This window comes from Buteo buteo, chromosome 6 (assembly GCF_964188355.1).
Source record: "Buteo buteo chromosome 6, bButBut1.hap1.1, whole genome shotgun sequence".
NCBI lineage: Eukaryota > Metazoa > Chordata > Aves > Accipitriformes > Accipitridae > Buteo > Buteo buteo.
The window spans coordinates 43,457,317-43,482,406 of record NC_134176.1 but is presented as its reverse complement, the minus strand read 5'-3'; the positions used below and the strand labels follow the sequence as shown (position 1 = coordinate 43,482,406).

Sequence of the window (25,090 nt, the reverse complement as noted above, 5' to 3'; positions counted from 1 at the left end):
GAGGGAGGCTGCTCCTTAGCATTTTTTTGCCCGTCAAAAGAAAAGTCAGCCCTCACTCACAACTAAAGGTGTGCTACATGGGAGCAAACACCGCCTCTCCCTGCCCTCCCAGGACAGGCTTTAATTGCTGTTTGCCTGAGAAGGTGCTTCAGGCCCCCACCTCTTCCCTCTTTCTCCTCCCTCTTTCCAAGCTGATGGTGTTTGTGTACCCCAGGGAGGAGACCCCTCCGCGGCAGGAGGTTGCTCTCCGCAGCTGGAAGCAGGGATGCCGGAGCAGCTCAGTGCTGCGGGACAGACCCTGACCCCCGTGTCTCCCACACCTCCGGTGAGAAGATGCTGGGAGTGGGATGCAAGCAGCCCCTCAGACATTTCTGCTGCTCCGAATCAGTGCTGTACCCAGGTGCCATCGTCCCTGCGGGGACTTGGAAGGTGCAGACTCCACGGGGTCTGCACAGAGATGATTTGTCACGCTCTCCCCTGGGATTTCCTCCTGCCTCCACCGGTGACAGTGCTTCCCCCCGCCCCGGGGTTCAGCGTGGAGCTGGTGGGGGGAGCTGGCACTGGGGGCTGCCAGCTCAGCTCTCTCCAGAGGCAGATGACAGCCGCTGCCTTCCGCGGCCCCGACGCTCAGCTAACCTGGTAGTGACAAATGTGGCAGTGACTCACCCAGGGGTGGAGATGACGGCAGCCTATTTCCCTGGGGCACCAGTGGGCACGGGATGGTGGTATTCCTTCCTCTCCCACCCCATCCCACCCTCTCGGGAGGTAGAAGATGCAAAAGCGATTTAACCCAAGCAACTCTGCTTCTCCACCTCCTCCCCACCCTGCGGCCAGGTTTCTCCCCCACACCTCCAGCCTCCTGGGACCTTGCTGCAACGCTGAGGGTCTGTAACCCCCCACATCAGCGGTTCTGCACGGCTCCGGTGACCACGGGCTGCCTCTGGCCTTCAGCCTCTCTCCCGCTCCTTCTGCAAGTGGTACCATCCATCTCCTCATCTCAGGACTCTCCCTGCCATCCATCACCGACTGCCTGAGCACATTATCCTTCACTTTTCCAGACAGTGGTCGAGGAAGGCAGCTGGGACAAAGCAGTTACTTTGCTGAATCTCAGACACGCTCGCACCTTGGCTCTGCATGACTGTGCTGTGGGGCTGGAGCTTTGCCGATTCAAACTCTCCGAAGACCGACAAGGTCTGCAGAGCTGCCCGGCATCGTGGGCACCACCTGCGGTCCTTGGGGGTGGAAGTTGTGGCAGATGGGACAGCCCGAATACCACCACGCTGATACCACAGGCAGCTAAATCCATCCTTATTGCCATGTCCTGGCCAGCATCCCCAGGGCTGCAGAATGGGTTATAAACTGCCAGGAGGGAGCGCGGTGCCCTGTCGTTGCCCGAGGGCAGCGGCGAGGCTGGGAGTGCCCAGCAGCCCAGCACGGGGCCACAGGCGTGTGAGAGAGGATGGGGCTGGGTTCTGGCCAGTGCTTGAATGCTTTCACCTGAGACCATAAAGTTTCCGAGGCTGGAGCCTCTACCTTACTCTGGGATTTTTCCCAGATGCCGCTTCTTTTGAGTTTCTCTCCCACTCTTGGGCCATTTTCACTCCTCAAGGAAGGGGCTTTCACCTGCAGCATCCCTGCAGCCCCAGGGGGACCAGGGCTTGGTCCTGCCTGCACTCCCAGTGCTGCTCCCCTGCAGACCCTGCCCGACAGCTGGGCAGGGCACGGTTTTGCTGTACAGCCCTCCTGCAGCGAGGTCAGCGCTGGGGCTGCCCTCCCGAGCCCCCCGTGCCCACAGTCCCTCCTTCCCAGATCCCCCAGAGCAGCTCTAGCCCCCGTTGCGCCCCGTGTCGATGGACACGTGCGCTGGGGGAGGTGGGCAAACACATGCTGTTCTGTCACGAGTACAGTAAAAAGATACTTACAACAGCATTTGCTCTGACTGATCCACCATAAAAATGACAGCAGGGAAATCCCAATACTTCCACCGCTGAGATTTCCACGGTAACACCTCCTGTGCCAGCGCCGTGGCAGGGATGTGCCTGTGGGGAAGGAGGTGGCATTGCTATTTCAGAGCCCCTAAGGATCTGACCCACACTGACCCAGTATCACAGACATATTAACTAGGGGAAAAAAAGATTTTGGAAGGCTAAGAAGATTCATAGCTTCTCGTGGTATATTACACAACATCAAAAAACCCAATTCTGATAAATACATGGTTTAATGTGAGTTGGTAGTAATAGGTGCTACAAATTTAAATACCTCACCACACACTCAGTACATAGCTATGCAGAAATAAGAAGCACTTTGGATTAATATGCATTTAGTATAATGCACCAGTGCTTAGTTTGTATTGAATTGCTGCATTCCTGTGTGCATGCTGATATTAAATGTGCATCTACATGTTGACTGCGTAGGTATCAGCAGCTATTCAGATGCCAATGCTGACCTAGAGCTCCAAAGAACCCTAAAGCAATATTTTTGGAGAAGCACCCGATGACCAAAGGACTAAGTGGCCATCCGGCCCTGCAGGCTCCTGTTTGTGCGTCCTGCTGTTTTAGAAGAGCAGGAAAGGATGAACGGTCTTGGCTTTCAGACGATGCTTTTTGGGGTGAGCTGACACCGTCCATCAGTGCAGAAGGCCATCACCTGCTCGCCAGGGTTGAGCGGAGCCGGGAGAGGACCTCTGCCACCCTTGTGGTGCATCCCAAGGGACCGGCTCACCCACGTCCCCTCTGAGCAGCTCCCTCCTGGGGACAGACCTCTCAGCTCCCGCCGCCCAGCCAGCGTGTCCTGGCTGCCACTTAGCTCCGAGGAGCCGGTGAGTCACCGGCATCACGTGAAGAGCAAAGTCCCCTAGAGATGTCACCCGGTCCTCGCTGCCGCTCTGCCCACAGCAGCCTGAGCAGAGGCCACGCCACGTGCATCCGCTGCGGCACGCAGCTCCCTGGCAGCTTGCTGGCGCTTGATTCCCCCAGGATTTTTGTCCAGGCTGATGTGAAAGCTTTCCACTTCCTTTCCAGGGACCATTCTGCGCCTTCGGACCCAGGATGACCGGGCAGCTTCCCACCCACTTTGACCCCTTTCTCTCTAGCTTCATCCCTCTTCTCCCTCCTCCCCTGGGTATTTGCACCCCGCTACCCTGTCTCCATCTAGCCAAGCCACACATGAGGCTCTTTTAGTCTCTCTTCACACACAAGCTTTCCAGCCTGTTTTCCTGTTTTTTCTACAAACTGCCCCGGTCTGTTTGAGCCTCTGCTGAACAACCACCCTAGGCTGGATGCGGTGCTCCAGGACACTGGTGGGGCTCTCCAGAGGCACAGATTGCCCATCAGTTGCTTCGGCCATGCCAAGGACATGTCCAGCCTCAAATCCTGCTCTTAGTTGCAGCCTGCAGTTGTAGGGACCCACCATCTTTCTACCCCTGCTCCAGAGCAAGACATGAAGCATGGCCACCAGGCCAACCAGGAGTTGGCCCTTCTTGTGCCTCACTCTACCCTTCCCCGGCAGGTGAAGGGCCAGTTTCCCCACACAGTTCACAGTCCTGGGAACTGGGCCTGGTGGCACTATCTGAGGAGAAAAAGCCCATAGATGTCATAGCATCCTCCGTCCTTGGAGTTTTGCAAGACCCGACTGGATAAAGCCTTGAGCGATCTGGTCTCTGACCCCATAGCTGACCCTGTTTTGAGCAGAAGGTTGGGCTTGAGACCTCCTGAGGTCCCTCTTTGAGCCCGTTTTCCTGTGACCCTAACCCCCTGCTCCCCCACACACACTTTAGGGGTGGCCCCAAACCTTTCCCAAGCTGCAAGGGACTAAACTCTGCCCAGGCGCAGGTCAGCACCAACATCTTCTTCGAAGGTCTCCTCTCACAGCCAGCAGCAGCCACTCGTGCCAGCCTTCCTCCTCCATGCCTTAGCCCTCTCACGGGGCGCACGCAGGGTCTCCCTCCTTCACAGACCCCCCCCAACCTCCCCCCTTACTGCCTCCCTGTTCGAGCCCCTCTCACCCCACCACCGCCACGCTCCGACCACGGTGAAGATGAGTCGGCGCTCGCTCGGCAGAGATGGGAGGCACGCATCCTCTGCCGGGGGAGTTGAATAAAGCGAGAAGAAAATGCACTAAAGCCTTCGCCACTCGTTTATGGCTGACAAATTAGTTTTGCATTAAGTTTTTAATGTGCCTGGCTTGTCGGCTCTGCTCGGAGGGCAGCTGGAGCAGGTGGCGCAGGGCAGGAGAGGGTGGCGGGGGCAGCGGGGAGAGGTGGCATTGCTCCAGAGCAGATGGCGACTGTGCATGTCGGATGCAAACCCACTGTCGGGCAGCTCAGGCTGCCCCAGCTTGGGGGGAAGGCAACGAGCCTTCTCGCCTGCCGCCCCCAAGGCTTCAGGGGACTCCTGCCTGCAAGGAGAAGGAAGAGTGGATGCGTTTCCAGCGGGCACCAGGCAATCCACGCGCTCTCCTGCAGTACTGGCATCTCCAGCCAGGTCCAGCCAGGTGCCTGGTCTTGTCCTTTCCCTTGGGAGCCAAAGCCACGATCCTTCACAGAGCGGGGCGCCTTCCCAGTTCCATCTCTTCGTCTGGCAAAGGTGGTGGCTGCAGTTCATCCCCAGTGAGTGCCTGAAATCCCTCCTAGAACTCCTCTGCCTCCCCAAAGGCTACAGGACGTCAGCAGAAACCCTGATCTGCAGGCACCATGGTGGTCTCCGATTCCATCCCCAGGAGGTCACAGGAGGGGTCTATGGGTCCCGGAGCAGCATGTGGGCAGGTGAAAGCCATAGTGAAATGAGATGGCATCCAGCGTACTCCTTGGGAAAGGGCAGGTTCATCAAACCCAAAATATTCCCCCTCGGCTCCCACCAAATTGCTACCAGTTCTGGACCAGCTGTATTGTGAACAGGGTGGATTGTAGATGGGGCACAGCTAGCTCGGAGGAGGCTGTTTGAACTACAGCGGACCCAGAGTTGCCATAGTTTACACCGGGGACTACATCCAGGCCTTTCATCTACCCATACTCAGGGGTCTGAGGTGTCTTTTTGCTTGGAAGGGTTAGCGGGGCAAGAGTTTTCAAAGGGAAGCGAAGGGATGGTGAAAAGCAGCATCCCTGGCTGGGAGCAAAGAGCGGCTTTTGTGGAAGTCATGCAAAAAGAGAAATCAATACAGCTCTAAAACAGGCACAACAAAAGGACAAGTGGAAAAAGCAAGTGGCCCACCAAAGTCAAACCAGAATGTGCAAGCAAGGAGCTTGACAGATGCCTGGGACAGCAGGAGAAGCCAACAGGGAAGAACAAGGATAGGGTCAGAGCCTGAAACGTGTGGGGCTACAAAAGGGCTCAAGACATAAAGCTTCCAGTATCGAGTCCCCATGGTGTCCTGATGCAGAGTTCAAGCCCCTTCTCTCTGCAGAGGTCTCCTGCAGCCTGTCTGGGGAGCCAGCAAGGCCCCCAGTGCCCCAGCTGGCCTCTCGCACTGATGCCTTCTCCTCCACCCGTGACCCTGTCTTCTTTCTGGCTCCACTACGACGCCTAACCATGCTCCTCAGGGAAGGATCAGGCCCTGAGACAGTCCTGAGACGTGCTGCTGGGTGCGGTGAGAACGGTGCACAAACACAAATCTCTACCGCTGTTCACTGTTGCAGCCCACGAACCTTTTCTGGGGCCATCTCGCAGAGGAGCCAGGCAGCGCCTGTGCAGACCCCAGCACTCCTGGCCCAGAGACCCTGCCTGCTCGCTGCCGAGAGGCTCCAGGGCATCTTCTTGCCCCTTTCTGGGGAGACCAGTCAGCAACCCTGCCTCAGCCAGCGTCCTTGCCTGCTCCTATCCCCGTGCTGGGTCAGCAGCCTGGGGATCAGCTCCAGCATTATGCCTGGAGGAGAAGCAGCGCTGACATGCAGGCTCAGCAGAAGAGGTGCCCCATGGGGACAAGAATTGCTCCCCTGTCCCCCCTGCAGCGCAGCAGCCGGCGCTGGAGGCTAAAAAGCTGCAGCCAAGAGCATGGGTAAGCCTTGAGCAGGGGCAGGGGGAGCAGGAGGCAGCGGGAGGTCTCGGGGTGCTGGCTGACCTTGGAAGGCACCTGCTGAATCTGTATCATAGAGCTAATCCGGGATTTTGATGCTCGGATACTGACAGCAGTAGCCACAGTTACCCAAGCAAGAAGCCTGCAGCAAACACCGCAGTGCACCCCAGCCGGCATGCCTTGGTCCCGTGCCGCGGTGCTGTGGGCTCTTTGGCTGCATGGTCCCCACCCCCAGCTCTCACCTGGCCCCCACGGGACCATCCAGGAATCCCTATTGGCACCTCGGCCAAAGCGCTGCCCCCCTCACCCTCCTCCCCAACCCGGCTTGCGAGGGAAGCCCACGGATAACGAGCAACCCGCACGCCCGGGAACGGAGGGAGCCGCAACGCCGGAGCGGCATCACCAGGGTAGGAGATGCCCCCCCGGTTTGCAGGAGGGGACCCCGACTCCTGGGACCCCCCAGCATGCTGCCTGCGGCCTGCTTAGCCCCGCTGCCTGTACTGGCAGGCAGGGCCGCCGTGGCTAGGCTGGCCCCGGCTCCCTGAAAGGGCTCATTGTCGGCAGCGGCGGAGGCAGGGACACAGGCGGCATTGAGGGCAGCGGGTGCCCCGCGCTCCCGGCCGTCGGCGGAGGCTGGCTTGCCCGGCGCCCAGCCGCTGGCAGCCCCGACCTCCCGGCCCCCCATGAAAAGGCCGGTTTGTAATGCCGCCCGCAGCCGGGAGCTGCAGGAGGACGAGGCACCCGGCACGCGCTTCTGGAGCTCCCAAACCAGAGCAGCCCCTGCGCTTACTTTCTAACCCCCTTCTCCGCCAGCCTCACCGCCCCAGCACAGCATCACGTCTCTTCGGCTTCCCCAGACCCGCCTTCCTCAGGTCCCCAGCCCCTTGGGACGATGCCGCGGCTCTGCTCAGCACCCGACACTCCTCAGAGGGGCTGCTGGATGCTCCCCCTGCTCTCCGCTCCCCACCTCCGCGCGATGGAGCCGAGCGGGACCCGGCCCGGCTGAGGAAGGAGCGCTGGCAGGACTCCAGGTCCGCCTGGCCCTCAGCCGCTCCTGCAGCCGCCCGGTAAACACACGTTAAGCTCCGGCAGCCGCCAGTAAACAGGCAAAACAGAGGAAGGAAGGACGCCTGCCCTGGGGAAGCTGGCCCCAAGACATCCGCCGAGAGCAGCCGGCACCTGCAAGGGACAGCAGCGTGCTCGAGGCAAAACCTCCCGGCCCGCAGCACCCAAGAGGTGCGTAAAAGGAAAAACTACTTCCGTGGTGACCTGGAGGAGACAGGGTGTCCTTGGGGATGGACGGGGATCCGTCTGTCCTTAGAGAGACAGACAGACACTCGGGGCGCTTTCTGGGCTCGCCACGCGAGTGGCACCAACTCACGTGCATCCCGGGTGCGTGCGGGCTCCCACGGAGGCTTTGTGAACTTCAGGCAGTTTAGGATGAAACGAGAGACTCCACTGATGCCTCCAGCTTCCCCAGGGACTTAATGAGGGCTAATTCGAGGCTCCGCAGAAGCACAACACCCACATCAAAAGAGCTGGGGAGGCAGAGCAGGCGCTGTGCGTGCCGGTGGCGTGGGTCATGCCTGACTCTCCGGCAGAGGCACGGCTCCGGGATGCTAGGAGCACCCAGCCCTTGCCCCGGGACCTCTGCCACAGCCCTTGCCTCTTCGGGTCAGGGCTGGGGGCACAGGGGCTCCCGTTGCCTCCTGCCGCCACGTGGCCGGGCAGGCAGCCCCTTCCCATGCGAACACCCCGCTCCCTCACGCCCCTTTGGCAGCCGTGCCCCTCGCCACGTGTGACTCCCCCCCGAGTTAGGGCAGAGGCGCAACTACCTCAGGACAGAAGTACAGCCCTCCAGCCAGACTTTTCTCTAGTCTCAAGCCCTACAAACAGGACCCAGCAGCCTCCCCACCTTCCCTGGGGACTGGCCGGTCCCTCCCAAGGTGCCTCTGCTGTGAGGGGATCTCTGTCAGATGTGGTGGCCACGGACATACCAACCTCAAAATAGCTTAAAAAAACCCCAAAGCATTGCAGGTAACAATAAGAACAACCAGCACCACACAAACTTTAACACCTTGCATCCTTCTTTTTCCAAAATGGGAAACTAATCTGACCCCAAACCCCAGGGTACTGGGACAGACCTGCTCCAAATTCCAGCAGAGCCTGCTCCTCTATGCCCAATATCCCAGCATTTGGGCAGTTAGCAGGGGGTTGGCATCCAGGCCTAGCAGGTGGCAGGCTCTTCCCCTTCGTAGCCCTTGCAGAGGCTTTTAATGGAAATATTAAGACTGGTATGAATGCTGGACAAATGCAAGCTCATGTGCGTATGCACCGGGGGGGACAGCAGAACAAGGGCTAAAAGAAGGGCTGTATTCGTAACCAAGGATGCTTTTCCAGTTGGTCAAGCCGAACACTGCCAAGCCCAGGTCTGATAAGCCCCAGCACAGATGCCACATTAGCAGAAGACACCAGAGTGCTATTACGTTCTGTTAACCTAGCAGGAACATAGTTGCAAAAGACAACCCTGAACAGACAGACAAGATCAGTCCAAAAAACTAGTTCATCGTTGCCCAGCAAGAGGAATGCAGAAATCACAGGGAGGACCCAGCGACCAGAATCCCCTGTCCTCTGGGTCACAGACATCCTGAAGATCCCTTGGGGACAGGCATCTTGGTGTTTCTACATAGGAGAGCATGAATGGGTAAAACCAACTTGCTTAGAGATTTTGTACAGTAAAGTCACCTTCCCCTTCTGTGAGAACCTGCTCTCTTACACCATGATTAAACGACCCCCAGGCTTCAGCTACTTACAGAAGTTTTCAAGACACGCAAGTGTGTGAACACAGAGCACCTCACCCTGGCACAGCATGGCACGGAGGTGGCACACAGGGCTGGCTCTGACGGCCCTGTCATTCGTTACGGGATCAAAGCAACCAACGTACCTGATGCCACCAAGCAGCCCTGAGAAATAGTTTCCTGAGGGTTTTTCTACTTGTCTGAGCCAGCTGGGGAGGCTGGCTGGGACCAGCAGGGAGGCAGCGGCACAGGACTGGTTGGGATGGGGTGGGGGGTTGCCCCAAAGACAAACTGCTATTCAACCAGATTTTTAATCTCTGGTTTTCACTGACACCTTCATGACCCCCCCCTTTTTCACTCCAGTGCAACATGGAGTCTCTTCGTAAATACCCACCCAACTCCTCTGTAAATTCACAGTATGTGAATGATTTTTATTAAAAATAACAGAATCAGCGTTAAAGTTGCTACTGTATTTTGAACTCCCAAGAAAATGGATCTATGAAAGATAAAGGCCACGTAAAAGTGTTGACCAGGATACAGTGTGATTTATGGGGCATGTTTAACACCATGGAGCCTGATGTACACTTTTAGAGAAGAAAACAAAAAATACAATGATATGTGAAAGTCCAATAAGGCTTTTGATACTGGCTTTGGGTCTCCATCAGCAGGTGATTTTCCTGTTGACCTCACTTCAAGGGAGATGGAAACAGGTCTGGCAGGGGTGACCGGGGCTGGGAGCTGAGCAGGGAGGCTGGGAGAGAACTGCACTGCATCCCATTTACACTGGTTACTGTGCTAGGAGTAATGCAGACCCCAGGAGCTTGTAAGGTTTGACCTTTTCTTGGGAGGCTTCTCAGGACTAAAATGGGATGCTAAGAGGGCCATCAGCCCAGGCCGGTGGCAAGGGTGTGGGGATCATGGTGGGCTAAGTAGGTGTGCTGAGCCAAGGTAGGATCCTTAGGTGAGATGAGTTAACACGGCCGCTCCTACCGCCAGTGCCACGATGCTCTCTGCGCTTGTGGGATCCGTGTTTCCAAACAGACATCGGGCAGGCTGGAGAGACCGGCAAGAATGATGAAAAGCCCAGAAACCCCCGCTTCATCGTGAGAGATAAAGAAGTTTAGTCTATTTAACTTCTCAGAGAGAAGGTTAAGAGGTGCCTTGATCATGATCTATTAATACCTACACAGGAGAAATAGTTCAGATAGCAGATAGCTCTTTAATCTAATAGGCAAAGGCATAATGCAACCCGGTGGCTGAAAGCCAAAACTCGACGCCTCCAGACTAGAAATAAGGGGCACGTTCCACCGTCAGGCACGTCAAGCTCTGGAATGACTCACCCACAGCAGTGGTGGCATCTCTCCTGGGAGGGAGGTGTGCCCGTGCCCCGCGATGGCTCAGATGCAGGAATTATTGGGTACGAGGCGGTAGCCTGTCACCCACAGGGGCAAGGCTGAACAGTCGCAACGACTGTTTGGCCCTTAAAATCTGGGATTTTAAAAATTGATAGTTGATCGTGTTTATTTTTATATAGAGGAGGAGAATCCCCCTTCCCCGCCCCAGCAATTTAAAACTGATCTGTAGCCAGGATGCTGTGAGTATATCGAAGTAACAACAGAGCATGGAGATAGTTACTTTTGTCCTCATTCATTTCCTTTGCCTTATGTGTTATACCGACTTGTCGTGGCTCTTTGGAAGGAAAACCAAAAAGAAAGGGGGAGTGAAGGGCCGGGGTAAATAAACACATCCTTGGCTACATTACCAGCCCTGCACACACGGCGTTTGTAAGCTCCTCAAGAGGAGGGATTATAGCATGAGCTGTTTATCACTGCTTCTGAACGACACAAGGACGGCAAGCCTAAAGTCTTTTATTAAAGCTTCTACGCGAAGGCCAATGAGAAAAGACGCTTTCTGAAAGTCAGGCGTCCCCCAAATATTCCAGACTCTGTCCCTTAGCATCAAGGTATCAAAAAAATCACTCTGTGAGAAATCTCGGCCGGCGCTCCTATGGGACTTAGGAACGATTTCGGTAACCCCGCCAGCCCCGCGCACCGTCGGGCTCTGGCAGACTTTAGAAACTCCCCGCAGGGAAGCCTTGCACCCCACAACCCTGCAAAGGGACCCAGGGGCAGGGGAGAGACGGCGGCAGCCCCCGCTTCGGCACAGCCCTCCCGCCGCTCCCATCCTGCCGCAATGCCCCTACCATAGCCAAGCTGCCGCCGCCGAGCAGCCGCAGCCGAGCGAAACAGCAGCTCTTTCTCCGCGACATACCTCGCGATCCTCTGAGCATACTTGGCCTGCCGGGCGGCCGCAAAGTTTTTATCATCTCGGCCCTGCGCGGCGTTTCCTTGCAGCACGGAAAGTCTCTCGGCCAGGCGGGGAGGGGGATCTCCATCGCCGCCGGGAGCCAGCCGGAGCGGCACACCGGCGCTGCAGCCCGGGGAGAGCCTCCTCTCCTCCGGCAGAAAAACCGTAGCGTGCAGGTGGGTTTACAAAGGCTACGGGACGATCTGACGCAGGCTCTCAATATGCCGCGCTTAAGCGCGCAAATAGTATTTTCTATTAGTCTGCCTTTAAATTTATGTGCCTGAATACATCGCTCTTTATGTTAATGGTGTTTCGCAAGATGTACGGGGGATGTAATGTGGCCAGATTACTGTGAGAATCGTAACTTTGCTCCCGACTGCATTTTGAGTGATTAGAATGGTAACCTTCATATCACCTTAACAGCCACATTGGTATTTTATTACGTATATTCCCGAGCAGATTATGTTGTTAGGGCAGATTTTTTGAACCATAACTCAAGAGGAGAAAATAACAAAGCCTTCGCAGAAATCCGTTGCTGGAGAGCGTGGCAATTGGATGCTTTCAAACTGCATTTGGGCGCAGATGAAAATTTTAAAAGGTGAGCTTTTTTGACTCTCCCAGTCACCAGCAGCCTCTCTGCTCTCCCGCCTAGAGCCACGCTGGGGAAAAATGATGCCTTTTAAACAGAGGCAAATTTTCTTGATGAAGGGTGAGGTACAGCCCCAGCAGTCCTTCCTTCTGAAAGGCAAACTGACCACAGACACACCCCATGGAGCCTAATTAATATTTTCATACTCACCGGTCAGAGATACAGAGCTATAACATGTAAACTTTCAAACCAACAGCATCTCTCTAGAGTATGCTTAAAATCAAAAACTGTGATCATGCCCAGCTGAAATGATCCAAAGCATCTGTTTGTCATTCAACCCTGCTTTTCTTCCTTATTTTTTGCATCGCTCTCTCAAATTTCTTTCCTTCCTACGAGACTGCCTCTACAGCCACGTTACCTTGACTGCCCCAGGTTCAAATCACCATTTGAAGCCCAGGTGTTGCGTAGACACTCAAGGCGCGTCGCTGGTGTTCTGAAGTTCTCCAGGCACCCGTGCCACTCCCGCAGGCGGTGGGGGACAACCCCCAGCACCAGGAGGTACGTGCCCAAGTAGCTCCGGCATCGCTCCAAGTTGTGGGGCACCCTGGATTTTTGCAGATGGACTTTGGAGGTGTCTCAGTGGCCAGACTGCTTCTGGGCTGGTGTCTAAGAGAGGAGCAAATCCTTACTCTTTGGAAAGACTGGGAAGCACGCAGGTGCCCGTCTGCTCCCGTATTCTTACCGTGAGCCCCTTGATTTCCTCCTGGCAGTGGTCCCTGGCCCGGTTTATGCCCCGCTTGGCCAAACTCCTTGAAATCCTGCCATTCCTGCACTTCTAGCGCCTTGGCCCCCAGCGAGAGCGGAGCGCAGCCGTGGCCGCGGGCCAGCTGGACGCCCGCTCCCAGCTCCTCCCCACCGCTCGCTGGAGGTGCTGAGCAAGTGCAAGCGTACACCAGGCGCCCATCACGGGTACCCGGAGCTGCCGAAGGCCCGTGTGCCGCGTGGGGATGGCACTCAGGGCTATTGCGGAGGTACTACGGGTCTGTAGGTACGAGGTCGGCTCTGCCACGGCAGGTGAATCAGCAGCTTGTGTCCGTGGAAGGGGACGGCCTGAGCCGGCGCATCACCTGAGCAACACCAGTGATGGAAACCCCAGGGCCGCTGGCACGTTTCCAGCAGCAGCCGGTGGTATGGCTCTTCCCCAGCTCCGGGAAGAGAGTCAGGACAGGCAGGAGCCTCAGTCCTTCGCAAGGTGTAGGAAAACAGGCCCGAGAGAGTGGCTTCAGGGCTTTCTCACTCAAAACAGGGATACACCAATGCAATAGCACCGTATAACGAATGCTACGACGGGGAGCTGTTGCTATGGTGAGGGAAATAATATTTAAGTACCAACTGTTTATAAATATAAAATCCCTACAAAGTTTTCTAAAATTAGATTAAGGGGGCTAGGGCTGTCAGGATATTGTAAAAGACTTGAGAAATACCGGTATTTTGGGGCACACAAGAGCTGGGTACGCCTAAAACGGCAATTGCAAGTCCAAAATGCTAAACATCAGAAGTGAAGACTCTGCTGTTGTGCTTCCTGAGATTTAAAGGCAACCTCATAGCCCTGAACTCACTGTCGCAGCCTGGCAGGCCTCTGAGAGCGGAGGCAAGACCAGCGTTCCCAGGGATTTATTTTTCTCGCTACACAATTGCAGTGCAGGGACCTGGGCTCTGCTGTTTCTCGTAGCCCGCTCGCTGTCGAGCGAAGTTGTTCCGAGATGCTGATGAACGTGCTGGTACCACGATCCCCACAGTTACACTTTGTGAATCCTAGAGTCAGAGGTGAAGATTTGGGAATCCCCGAGCTGGGGAGGCAGCTTCTTGCAGAGCTCAGGGGGGGTTGTCAGGAGCTGGGCGTTGCTCACATAAACGTAAGAAGAAAGCTGCTGTGATTTCTTATAATGCCCAGGCAGCAACGAACATGCACAAAATAAAACAGGGGTATAAGAAATGAATATCCATTGTAGCGTCTCCAGAATCATAAGCTGGCTCTCGCTGGCAGCTGCCATTTCAGCGGAGGTGCAGCTAAAGTGCTGAAAACGCAGCTTAGTTGGCAAGCGCCTGACAAAAGGGAAACGCTCAAAGTTGCCAAAAGTGAACGTCCGGCCCGTTTCGAGGGGTCGAACAGGAGCAGAAACTGGGAGGAACGTGACCATCAGACCGCAGCCGCCTCAACAGCCCCGTCACTCTCCCGTGTTCCCTTTCCTCTGCTCCACAGCACCTTCCCAAGCGGTCAGGATGGCACCCTCCCGCCTCACCTCATCAGTATTGTGGCGCTGCCACCGCCGAGGACGGTTTTGGTCCCTGGCCGTGGCAGGGCAGGGAGGATTCCTGGCGGTGGAGAACTAGTCCCCATGACAATATTTTTGTCGATGAGCGAAGGCCATGGGAAAACGAGCGAAGAATAAAAAAGCACACCGCTACCAAACCCGGCCGGGGCCCAGAGGGAGGCTGCTTGCGCCCCAGCACCGGGCACCCTCTGCCCCGCACCCAGCCCTCGTCTGAGGGTCCCCGGCCATCCCCGCGTGTCCAGCGTGGGGGGGTGGGGGACGGACACGGGGGACGGATGGACACACACACACACGTCTCCCGGGTGGGGAGCCCCACCGGGGCCTCCCCCGCGACAGCAGCGGCTCTACCCTCTCCCTCCGGGCCGCCTTGGGGAGAGGAAAAAAAAAAATAAAAAAAATAAAAATAAAAAAAAAAAAAAAAAAAAGGAAGCGGAGAGTTTCCTTCTGGGCTGGGGCTCTGCCTGTGCAGGGAGGTCGGGAGGAGGGAGGGGAAAGCGGGAGCAGCCCCCTCCCCTCCCTCCCTCCCTCCTCCCTCCCTCCCTCCCTCCGCCGCCGGCGCGGAGGGGCGTGGAGCGGAGGGGCGGCCCCGCGCGGCGGCTGCCCGCGCGGGCAGGGCGGGCAGGGCAGGCAGCGCGCGGCCGCCGGCAGCGATGAGCCCCCGCTGAGCTCCCGCCGCCCCCCCCCCCCCCCACCACCGGGTAGGGTCGGACCCGGCGTCCTCCCCCCCGCCCCTGGGAAAAGCGGCGGGGACCCCGCTTGGGGATGCGGGGGGGGGACCCGCCGCGGCGCTCCGCCAGGTAAGGGGTGCTGAGGGGGGGTAACCGGCGGGGGGGGGGGGGTCTGCCCTAAGCCTTTCCGCCCTACCAACTTTCCAGGGCAGCGAGACATCACCCGCAGAGGCGGGAGGGACTTTTATTTTTTTTTCCCCGCTTGGTTCCCCGTCCCGGGGCTGCGTTAGCGGGGAGAGGAGCGGGGGGAGCATCCCCCGAGACCCGCGGATTGCTGGGGGCGGGGGGGGGGGGAAGGAGCTGCGGTGAAACTTGGGCTGTTGTTGGGTGAGGAGCTGCCGGCTGGAAGAAGTGAGTAAGTCCCCGGTGGCACAGGGCAGGCCAGATGCTCTGCCCCGGGGGGGGGGGGTGAGCCGCGCCAGGCGGCGGAGGGAATGCCCCCGCATTTGGGGTCAGACCTCGAAGGGGTCTCCTAAACCCGCCGGGAGGACGCCGGCTGGCGAGGAGACCTCGCGTAGCGGGGTCGAAGCCCACCATGGCACGGAGCGGTGCTACGGGCAAGCTGCGAGGTTCGAGGTTCGGGCTTTCGACGCGGCCGTAGGCTGGGTACGGTGCCAAAAGAGCCTTTCGGGGTGGTGAAGGAGCGCGTTCCATCCCAAAAGAGCCTTCCAGCTCCTGCCAGGGGAGCGCTCCGGGAGGGAGCGAGCGTGCACAAACAAGCGGGCGGATGGCTCCGGGGAAGGCGGCGAGCACAAAAAAAATCGTACCGGGTTTACCCAGGCGTTCGCATCCTCGGGAAGAGACAGATGCGGTTCAGCAGATGAGGGATAATCAGGCACAGGTGGATGTTGCGATAAGAAAACTCTGGGACCGGCTGGGGTTGGCATTACTTGATAGTGATTAATTAACTCAAAATGTGTACGCTGAGCGCCGGCAGGGAAAAACCGAAATCCCCGTCGAAAGCTCTGTGATGATTTAAGTGCTGGTCAAAGTGGGCAGTAATCTTCTGGCGGCAAAGGATCTCTCGGTCCCTCTGAAACGCAGAGGGGACGGGCAGAGGCGGGGGAGCGGGGGGCACGCCAGGAGTGGCTTTGAGCACCGGGGTCCCCTGCCTCATCCTCAGAAACGTGCCCTCGGAGGTGACGCGCACGAGAGCGGAGCGAGCCTGGGTCTTACGGGCACGAAGCGGCTCCGCGGCGCGGTGCTCGCCCGAGGAGGGTGGGAGGTGGGAGTCCCCAGCTGGCGTTCGAAGCCGTGACATTAGGGAAGCTCTAGTGCTGTACGGCTGAAGAGGAGGCGAGGCTGAAGGCTCGCTCCCACCCCGTCGGGATCTCACGTCGGTGGGCCTTGCTGGAGCGGGTGGGGGGGCTTGGGGACAGAGACCAGCCCTGCTCACGCTACCCAAAATCAGGTAGCGCCTGTGGTGAGGGGCAAGGCGGGCTGCGGTCCCCCTTTCTGCTGGGGAGCGGTGGGGTGCAGCCCAGGGTGGGTGGGCCACAGTCTGCCTGGCTTCGCAGAGCCGCCAGCGTGACTAAGCCGCCGCGACCGAGTGGGATGCTCGCCGTTAAACCCCGTCAGGAGCCCATCGTCCCTGCCTCAGCGGCCGCAACATGTTTTACAAGATAAACTCTTGCTCCCTGAGGGGACGACGCTGGGAAGTGGCAGGGCCCGTGCCGGTGGGTCCGCGGCCGAGAGTCGTTTTGCAACCCTGCGACTTGATTTCTATGCCTGGGCGGTGAGGCCGGGGTGGGGTAGCGGGGCCGCGGGGTGCTGCTTGCCAGGCAGGGGTGCGGGGCTGAGCGGCCGCTGAAGTTGGTGCCGCAAACTCCGTGGGTGACTATTCACGCGTGGGTCTCCCTCCCGGGAGGGACGAGGGGTTGTCTGCGACGAGGCGCGTTTTGGGATGTGTCCCCCCAGCGAGCGCGCTGCAGCGATGCCTTCCAAGTGCTGCAGTCGCCCTTGTGTCAGGAGAGGGGTTTTGCCTTACAACTCCCCGGCGTGGGCTTTGCCTCGCGTGGGGTGTACCCCCGTGCCCCTCTGCGCCGGCACGAGTGTGCCCAAGCGGGCAGGCAGCCCTGCCCGGTCCCTATGCCCATCCACCCGCCTTCCTGGCACCGAGACCCTGGCACCTCTCGGGCGTTCGCTGCTCACAGTTGTGTTTTCCAGCTGGTCCCAAAGTCCTGAGTCACTCTGCCGTTTCCATGGAAACAGCCTTGCTGGCGGGAATCAATTTGGGGGGTTGAGGGTGCCGGTAGCTGGACCAGCACCGGGGAGGCCCTGGGGAAGGGCTCGTGGGGCGCGGGCACTCCTCCAGCGCATCGCCCTGGCGCCGGGGCTTGTGCCAGGGCCGGAGCAGGCACCCACCTTGCGCAGACCCTCGCACCTTCTTTCGCTCCCTTTTCCCTTCCTCCCTGCCACGGGGAAGTCCGGAGGGACTCGCCAGGCAGTGGCAAGGGAGCCCAGGATGAGCCCAGCCAGGCTGAGGGCACAACTTCTTGGGGAGCTGTGGAGAGAGGGGGACAGCCTGGAAGGCAGCCGAAAAGAGCAGGGTTTTTTTTTTTGACTGCCCTGCGAGAGAGCCTTGGAAACAGCAATGACAGTATCAGTTGCCGCAAGGTCTCCTGCCTAAAGCTGCCGTCACCCCCGAGTTGCCCAAACACGGGGAGCAGCAAGGGAACCTGCAAGGAAGGCTTGGGGCAGGAGGCAGGGGCGGCCGTGCGCCTGGAGATGCCGTGGGAGCCCCCCACGAGGATGAGAGTGCCACAGTGCCACGAGGCAGCGCCCTGCGTGACACCTGGCTGCTTTCGGAGGGGAGAAGAAGTCGGAGTCGTGCCGATCCCTGCAGCAGCCCCGCCGAGTCCAGCCTGCCTGGCAGCGCCTGAGCTCAGCTGCCAGCGCAGCCTCCGGCGCCGCGGTCCTGCCGCACGGCTCTAAAAAGCAGGTCATTCCCGTCAAACCTGGAAAGACCATCCCCAAAACAGGAGTCCACCGTTCAGCATCTCCCTCCCGGGCCTCCCGCTGCTCTCCGGCTGGCTGGCCGCGCTCGCCGCTCTCCGCGCCGGTGACTCACGGATGCCATTCAGCTTAATTCATCGCCTCCCATCTCCCCAGCGCTCCCGGGCTGTCTTGCTGGCTTCTCGCCTGCTCGTCCTCCCCGCAGCGGTGCTGGGAGTCAGGGGAGGAGGAGGAGGAGGAGGAAGGCAGGTGATTATGCACCCGCTGCCATTTGCGGGTGTGCGGGGTGGGGGGATGCTGCACTGCCCGTGCCCATCCTCTCCCTTCTTCGGGGAGAGGGAAGCAGGGCAGGGGAGAGGAAAAGCTCCGCACCTTCTTCTTCCCACAGACAATGCTCCTGTCCCCGCGCCAGGCACCGGCCGGCCTCCTGCAGCGCTCGGAGCCGGTTGCAGTGCTGCATCCCTCGCGGACAGCCTGCTCCCGATGCGCCCGCAGGCAGCCGGACAGAGACGTGGGCAAGGCGGCGGAGCGCGGTCTGGCATGCTGTGACCAGAGGGGGGTCAGGGTCGGGGAAGGGGCAGCGGTGACCCCGGCACAGCGTAAAAAGAGCCCGCGCGCCTTCTCACAGGCCCCTTGCGGTGCTAGCAGTGCTGGGGGGGGGCTGGTAGGTATAGGTGACTTACCCCCCCCCCCCAGCTCTGCACCTTGTAGCTGCAGCTGCCTGGAGGGACCTACCGGACTCAGCTCCCACCCTTGGGCTGCATTTGCTCATCGTCTTTGGTGGAGCCGAGCTGGAGACAGAGCAGAGGGAGATTTCAGCTGGGAACACTTTACAGCACGGAAACATCCGTGAGGCCAGCATTTCAGATGACTCCCATGGTCTAGGGCTGAGTGCCTCACACTGGACTCTCACAGCCCCACCTGGGCATGGCCCTCGCGCCTGCTGCTGGGCTAGACCGCTGGCCCCAGTATGGGTGCCTGAAGAGGAACAGGGCAATTTAAGAAGGTCCCTCAGGGCAGGGATGAGAGAGCAAGCGGCTATGCTGCTGTAGGAGCCATCCTCCCGCAGCGCGTTGGCTCCCCGAGAGCATCCCGGTGCCGGTGGCCGCTGCCTCTGGAGCCCAGGGCTGGGCTGAGCTGGGACCACAGCCCCTCGGGGACAGGCAGCGGTGGGAGGAGGTGGGAGAGCCGGCGGGGGGGCTGAGAGGAGGCTCTGGCTGGCTTTAAAGGCCACAGATGAGACATCAGGGAGGGAAGACTTCTCCCCAAAAACGCCCCTCCCTGGCTGCGGCTCCGCAGACGGGCAGGACACACGCAAAGGGTGACGAGGGGCAGCCGAGCCTGAAGCTGGGCTGTAGTTTCGCACCTGCGCTGCCAAGGAGGTGAATCAACGTCCCGTTTCTTCCCCTCCGCAGCTCGGCACATTGCAAAAGGGAGCGGGTCTGGGTGGATGGAGGACTTGAAATGTTTGCAGCCGGCGATCCAGCAGGAATTGGGACCAAGGAGGCACCTGGGCTCTGGTTGCCTTTTGCGGGGGAGCTGGCACCTGGTTTCTGCCACGTCCCGGGACAATCTGAGTCACGTCTGCTCCAGCATCCATCAGCAGCGCAGCAAGGAGTAGAAGTTGAGGGTGTGCGTGAAGGGTGCAGTGTGGCTGGCCATCACTAGAGAGCAGGAAAGTGTTCCCACTGCAGCTTCCACCTAGGTAGCATACGGGAGTCACCTGGGCCAGGCGATGCCAGCAGGGACCCTCCTGTCCTGCCCTGACTTAGCAGACCTGGAAAAACACTGTCGAAGAGATAGAATATTTCATGTGGACGCTGGGGACGCATCTCACCTCTGCAGGGTGGGTAACCCCAAACTAGGAGCAGCAATAGCCAAGTGACTGTAACTTTGGTCCCTAGGCCACATGCCACATCCCTGGCAGGCAGTGGCCCAGGAGAAAGGAATCCTTTTTCAAAGCATCGTTACAGGTCTAAAGCTTTTAGTGCACAGACGTGGTGATGGCGGGCAGGGGGTCGCCTGCAGCAGCTGTGTCGGAGCGCCCGTGCTGGGGTCCCGCTCTAAACCCCTGCTCCCAGCAAGAGGTCTCTGGAGCTGGTAGCTCCTGCAGCCTCCTGCCTGCACCGAGCAGCTGGGGCAACTGGTAAATAATAAAAATAATAACTAAAAAAAAAAAAAAAAAAAAAGAAAAGGAAGGAAGTAAGTTTTTGACTCACCTACAGGTCTGAGCAGCCCTCCTGGTGTTACTTGCTGGGTGACAGGGTCTCTCCGTGGAGTGGGACATGTTGAGGAGATGGGAATAACATGCCATGCCAGCTGCCGCGGGCTCTGCAGGGAATGCACACCAGGAGCATTGCACCATCCCAAGCCCGTTGGGGATTTCAGCGTGCTCTGAGCTTGAACAGGCCTCGTGCGCTGAAATCTGTCGCTGGCCCATCGGTCTCCCTCGGAGACCTCTGCCGAGCAGTGACAGCGGTGGCTCTGACAGTCCCGCCGGCGGTGCCCAGCGTGCTGGGGCCAAGCAGGGGACCAGGAGCTCCCCACCAGCTTGGGGCTGGCTGGGTGCTCTCGCTGGGGACGCGCAGAGAGCACGAGCGGAGCGGGGGAGAGGAAGCAGTGGCGGCAACGGATGCTGCGGGAAGGAACGGCTCTGCTGGGTGAGAGCGGAGGTGTTTGGGTCTGTTCCCTTCGTTTGCCTGAGGAGGTGGCTGCAGGGGCACGTGCACAGGCGAATATACCACACTGAGGGGAGGGACGCGGAAAGAAAATGGGCAAGGGGAAGCGGGTGTAGGGGAGCTTCAAAGCCATTGCTAATACTGGGGTGTCTCCCCTGCACAGGGGTTTTGGTTTGTTTGGGGTTTCTGGGATGAGCCTGCTATCTCTTGTCCCCCAGCCCTGCTGGCCTTGGGGAGTGATAGCACATGGATGCGAAGCCCCGTGCTTTGGAGAGCAGCAGGGCAGCCTGTGAATGTTATTTATTTGGTTAGTGAACAGGGAGGAGCTGTTGAAGCACCACCGCAGCTACACCCTCTCCCAGCAATGCCGCAGCAACCCAGGCATGGCAGGGCTGCTCCTCACCGAGCCGTCCCTGAGCACCCCATCTAAGCATCCTGCTCAGCCCCCCCTACCCTCACCCACACGCGCGCAGCACCAAGGCAGGGGTTAGCACCACTAAAGTCAGCCTGTGCAACTACAGCCCCACTCTTCCCTGTACCCATCTCTGGTGCCAAGGGCTCCTGCCGCTGCGCTGTTGCCGATAGAGGATGGAGGGGATGCAGTTTCTCGTGCTTCCTCCTTTGTAGTATTGCTTTCCCCCCTCTGGTGCTCAGAATAGGAGGGGGACCTGAATCCCAGAGCTGAGCAGGATCTGGCCAGCACCGTGAGCTCAGTGCTGGGGGCTGGCAGCTAGAACACAGCTCTGGCGACTGCTGCTTGTCCCCAGAGGCTGACAGACTGAGCTGGCCTGGCTGGTGGACCTCTAAACAAAGAGGTTTGCAGCTCCAGGAGAGCCATCGCCCCTCTCCCAAGCAGCAGGTTGTTGGTCTGGACGGGCCATGCCTCCTCCTGCCAGCTAGACAGAAAGGACGGAGACAAGCCTCTCGTGCTTGGCACCATCCCCTGCCCTCTCCCTGCCATGGCTCCTGCACCGGGTGTCAAAGGCGCTGGCTGATGGGGTGGCAAGTGACTCGCGAGGCAGCTGGGGAGGAGGGTTCGCAGCAGCTGGATAGAGGCACATAGACGGTGTGGCCACCAGGCTCTAACATGCCCCTGCCTGGGCCACAGGGCATGGGGTGAGCCGTGGGGCACAGGATTTGTGTCCCAGCCTGGAAGGAAGCAGTCCCTGGGGCTGAAGTCCTGGCTGGAATTGTCCCTCCAGGCTGGCCAGCCTCTGCCTGGTCTTCCTTTCCTCCGAGACAGGGCTCTGCAGTGGGCGACCGGGTCCACGTGGTTATGGCCGATGTACGTGCCTCGGGAGGGTGTTTATCGGTACCCGCAGCAGCAGGGTACTTGGGTCCTCCTTGGCAGTCCTTGCTCAACCCGTGACTTCTCTGTTGGGTTGCAGACACCAAGACGACCTGTGAAGAAGCTCCATGAAGGTGACCAGCCATGCAATGTTCCTGGAAGGCTGTCCTCCTACTAGCCTTGGCATCCATTGCGATCCAGTACACAGCGATCCGGACCTTCACCGCCAAGTCCTTCCACAGCTGCCCCATCCCCAACCCCGTGAACTGCAGCCTGAGCCAGGACGCCGATGCGGCCGACAGGCTGTGCGACGAGAGCCCCACTTTCTCGTATAACCTCTCCAGGAAGACGCACGTCCTCATCCTCGCTACCACCCGCAGCGGCTCCTCGTTTGTTGGGCAGCTGTTTAACCAGCACTTCGATGTCTTCTATTTATTTGAGCCCCTCTACCACGTCCAGTACACCCTGATCCCAAAGCTGACCCAGAGCAAGAGTACGACGGACAGGCGGGTGATGCTGGGGGCCAGCCGAGACCTGCTGAGGAGCCTGTATGACTGCGACCTCTACTTCTTGGAGAACTACATCAAACCCCAGCCCGTCAACCACACCACCGACCGCCTCTTCCGCAGGGGAGCCAGCAAGGCCCTGTGCTCGCCACCCGTCTGCGAGTCCCTGGGAGCCGTCGACCTCCACCTGGAGGAGGGAGACTGCGTGAAGAAGTGCGGTACCTTGAACCTGACGCTGGCCACCGAGTCCTGCAGAGAGCACGGGCACGTGGCCATCAAAACCGTGCGGGTGCCCGAGGTCAGCGACCTCCGGGCCCTGGTGGAGGACCCGCGGCTGAACTTGAAGGTCATCCAGCTGGTGAGGGACCCCCGGGGGATCCTGGCGTCCCGGAGCGAGACTTTCCGGGACACCTACAGGCTGTGGAGGATCTGGGACGGCACCGGCAGGAAGCCGTACAACCTGGACGTGACCCAGCTCACCACGGTGTGCGAGGACTTCTGGAACTCCGTGTCCACCGGCCTCAACCGGCCGCCGTGGCTCAAGGGCAAGTACATGCTGGTGCGGTACGAAGACCTGGCCAGGAACCCCATGAAAAAGACCGAGGAGATCTACGATTTCCTGGGCATCCCCATGGACAGCAACGTCGAGCGCTGGATACAGAACAACACCCGAGGAGACAGGTCCTCCTCCAAACACAAGTACGGGACGGTGCGCAACTCGGCGGCGACGGCGGAGAAGTGGCGGTTCCGGCTCTCCTACGAGATCGTGGCGTTCACCCAGCACGCCTGCCAGCAGGTGCTGGCACAGCTCGGCTACAAAACCGCTGGCTCCGAGGAGGAGCTGAAGAACCTCTCCATCAGCCTGGTGGAGGAGAGAGACTTCCTACCCTTCTCCTAAGGCAGCCCCAGGGGGGCCCGGTTTTGATACGGACCATTTCTAACTGTTGCCTTATTTTATTTTCTTTCATTTTGTGCCCCCCCCCCCCTTTCTCTCTCTCGTCTTTTTCTCTCCAAAATTTGCACTAAACCTTGAGCGGGAATCTCAACAGCTGAGTCCAGGGGAAGCGATTGCTGCCCCTCAACACGTTTCGGACGCAAGAGGAGTTGGGTCTCTCCAAGCAAGAGCTAGAACTGTGGATGGGTAACAATGTTTACAAAACACACAAAATGTATAAAGCAACCTTCAAGCTTTCCAAACTGAAGGGTACCTGGGGTACTGTACTTTTGCACTGTTTACTTTTACAATGTAAGAGGTAAATATAAATCTAATTTATGAATTGTGTCATCCCCTCCAGAATAACTCCCCTAGCCCCTGATGAGCAGGTTAGACTGGAAGCTGAACGTGGAACGACCTCCTCATTTTTGATCTTGGTGCGACATGTCTGTCTGTTTAAGTCCTGTTATTGGGCTGGGCAGTTGGTCAGCTGCTCGTACATGGTTGTTTGGTAACACCTGTGATATTTCTTTGTGCCAAAAACCCACAAAAAAAAAAAAAAAGGGAAAAAAAGTGTTTGGGTGGTTTGGTAAAAGCCCAACACATTTAATGCTTTATTTCTGTGTTTTCTGTAAATAAAAGTGCAATAAAAGTGACCCAGGGGTGAGCTTCAACTGGAAGACTTAAGTGACTAAACTGGCGTGGATGTATCGACAGGCAAAGAGCAACATCTCCTGCTCTGCCCAGCTCCTACGAGGCTGGGAGCGGGTGGGGGGCAAGCAGACACCACAGCCCCCCCAGGGCAGGGGGGAACCGCAGTCACCTCCTCAGGTACGCGCACGTTTGCATCTGAAGCGTGTCAAAACGCAAGCGGTTGGGCAAAAAAGTGAGAACCCGTGGTTATTTACAGACCTGTGAGCTCGTGGGCCTGCGTGGGGGCACGGGACTCGAAATGCCCGGCCCCAGAGCGCCCACAGCACCAGCACGGTGAGCCCGGCCCCATCAGGCTGCCCCTCGTTGCCCCCTGCCACGTCCGACACTGTTGATGCCAACGTTGGTGAGCCCAGAAAAAAAGCGCTCGAGTTTGGGTTGTAAAACCGCCAGAATGAAAACGAGCAAATAAATGAATGGGCAGGTGGTCCTGGCGAGGCAGGAGTTTTTCTTCGTGAGCTGCCCGCTGCCTGCGGAGGCAGGACCCTTGTGTGCAAGGCAGCTTGCGGGCAGCAAGCGAGCCCCTGCCACGCAGGGGTTGTGGGCTGAGCAGGGCAGCGAGCAGCTGGACGGGGAAGCTGGGCACGCAGGGCAGGGACAATACTGCGCGGCAGCGGAGCGCCGAGAGCCTGACGCAAGACTCTGGTCTGTTTGACCCCTGCCTGCTGGAACAGCCGACCGGCTCCTTCGACCCAGCTGGGACGGTTCTCCAAACAGCCCAGCCCTCAAGGCATATCCCCCAGACTGCAGATGGGAAGCCACCGAGGCCGGTCCCCAGGGGACAGAGGACAGCAATGCCCCAGCAGTTTCCCAGCTCCGTTGCTGCTGGACGGGGACCCAGAGAGCGATGTGACCGCAGCTGGTCACATCCACCCACAGTGTTGGACCCACTCCTGGCACGGGGGCGTTTGAGCCACCCACAGCCCACCTACCCGGGCAGGTCTCCTCTCCAAAGGTCTCTTCCGAGGTCTGCTGCCCACCGGCTTCCAGCCCGAGCTCTTGTACTTGGGAGGGGGCGAGACTGGGTGCTGTAATTGCGCGCAGGGAGCTGGGACCTGCTGCCTGGGTCAGGTGGGGAGAGCTGCAACCATGGGTGATTTTCCAGCATCCTTTTCTCCCTTTAAAGACCTCTGGAGGGGCAGCTTGTTAGGGGTGTTTTCAAACCTGGCTTAACACGGCAAACCTGCTCCAGCTGGGCTGCAGAAAAGGTGAGCAGGGGTGATGTATCATCTGATGGCCTCTCCTCAGGGC

The 25,090-nt window shown here is 58.8% G+C and overlaps 1 protein-coding gene across 1 annotated transcript; it reads left to right on the top strand.

Moving 5' to 3' along the window:
- Positions 1-14,733: 14,733 nt before the first annotated feature.
- CHST1 (carbohydrate sulfotransferase 1) lies at positions 14,734-23,789 on the top strand. The gene is made up of 2 exons (XM_075031113.1): positions 14,734-14,836; positions 21,789-23,789. The coding sequence occupies exon 2, from the start codon at positions 21,833-21,835 to the stop codon at positions 23,090-23,092; it is 1,260 nt and encodes a 419-aa protein (XP_074887214.1). The 5' UTR covers positions 14,734-14,836; positions 21,789-21,832; the 3' UTR covers positions 23,093-23,789.
- Positions 23,790-25,090: the final 1,301 nt, after the last annotated feature.

Coding starts and splice junctions, on each gene's coding strand:
- CHST1 (XM_075031113.1), top strand. CDS start 21,833: ATGCAATGTTCCTGGAAGGCTGTCCTCCTACTAGCCTTGGCATCCATT.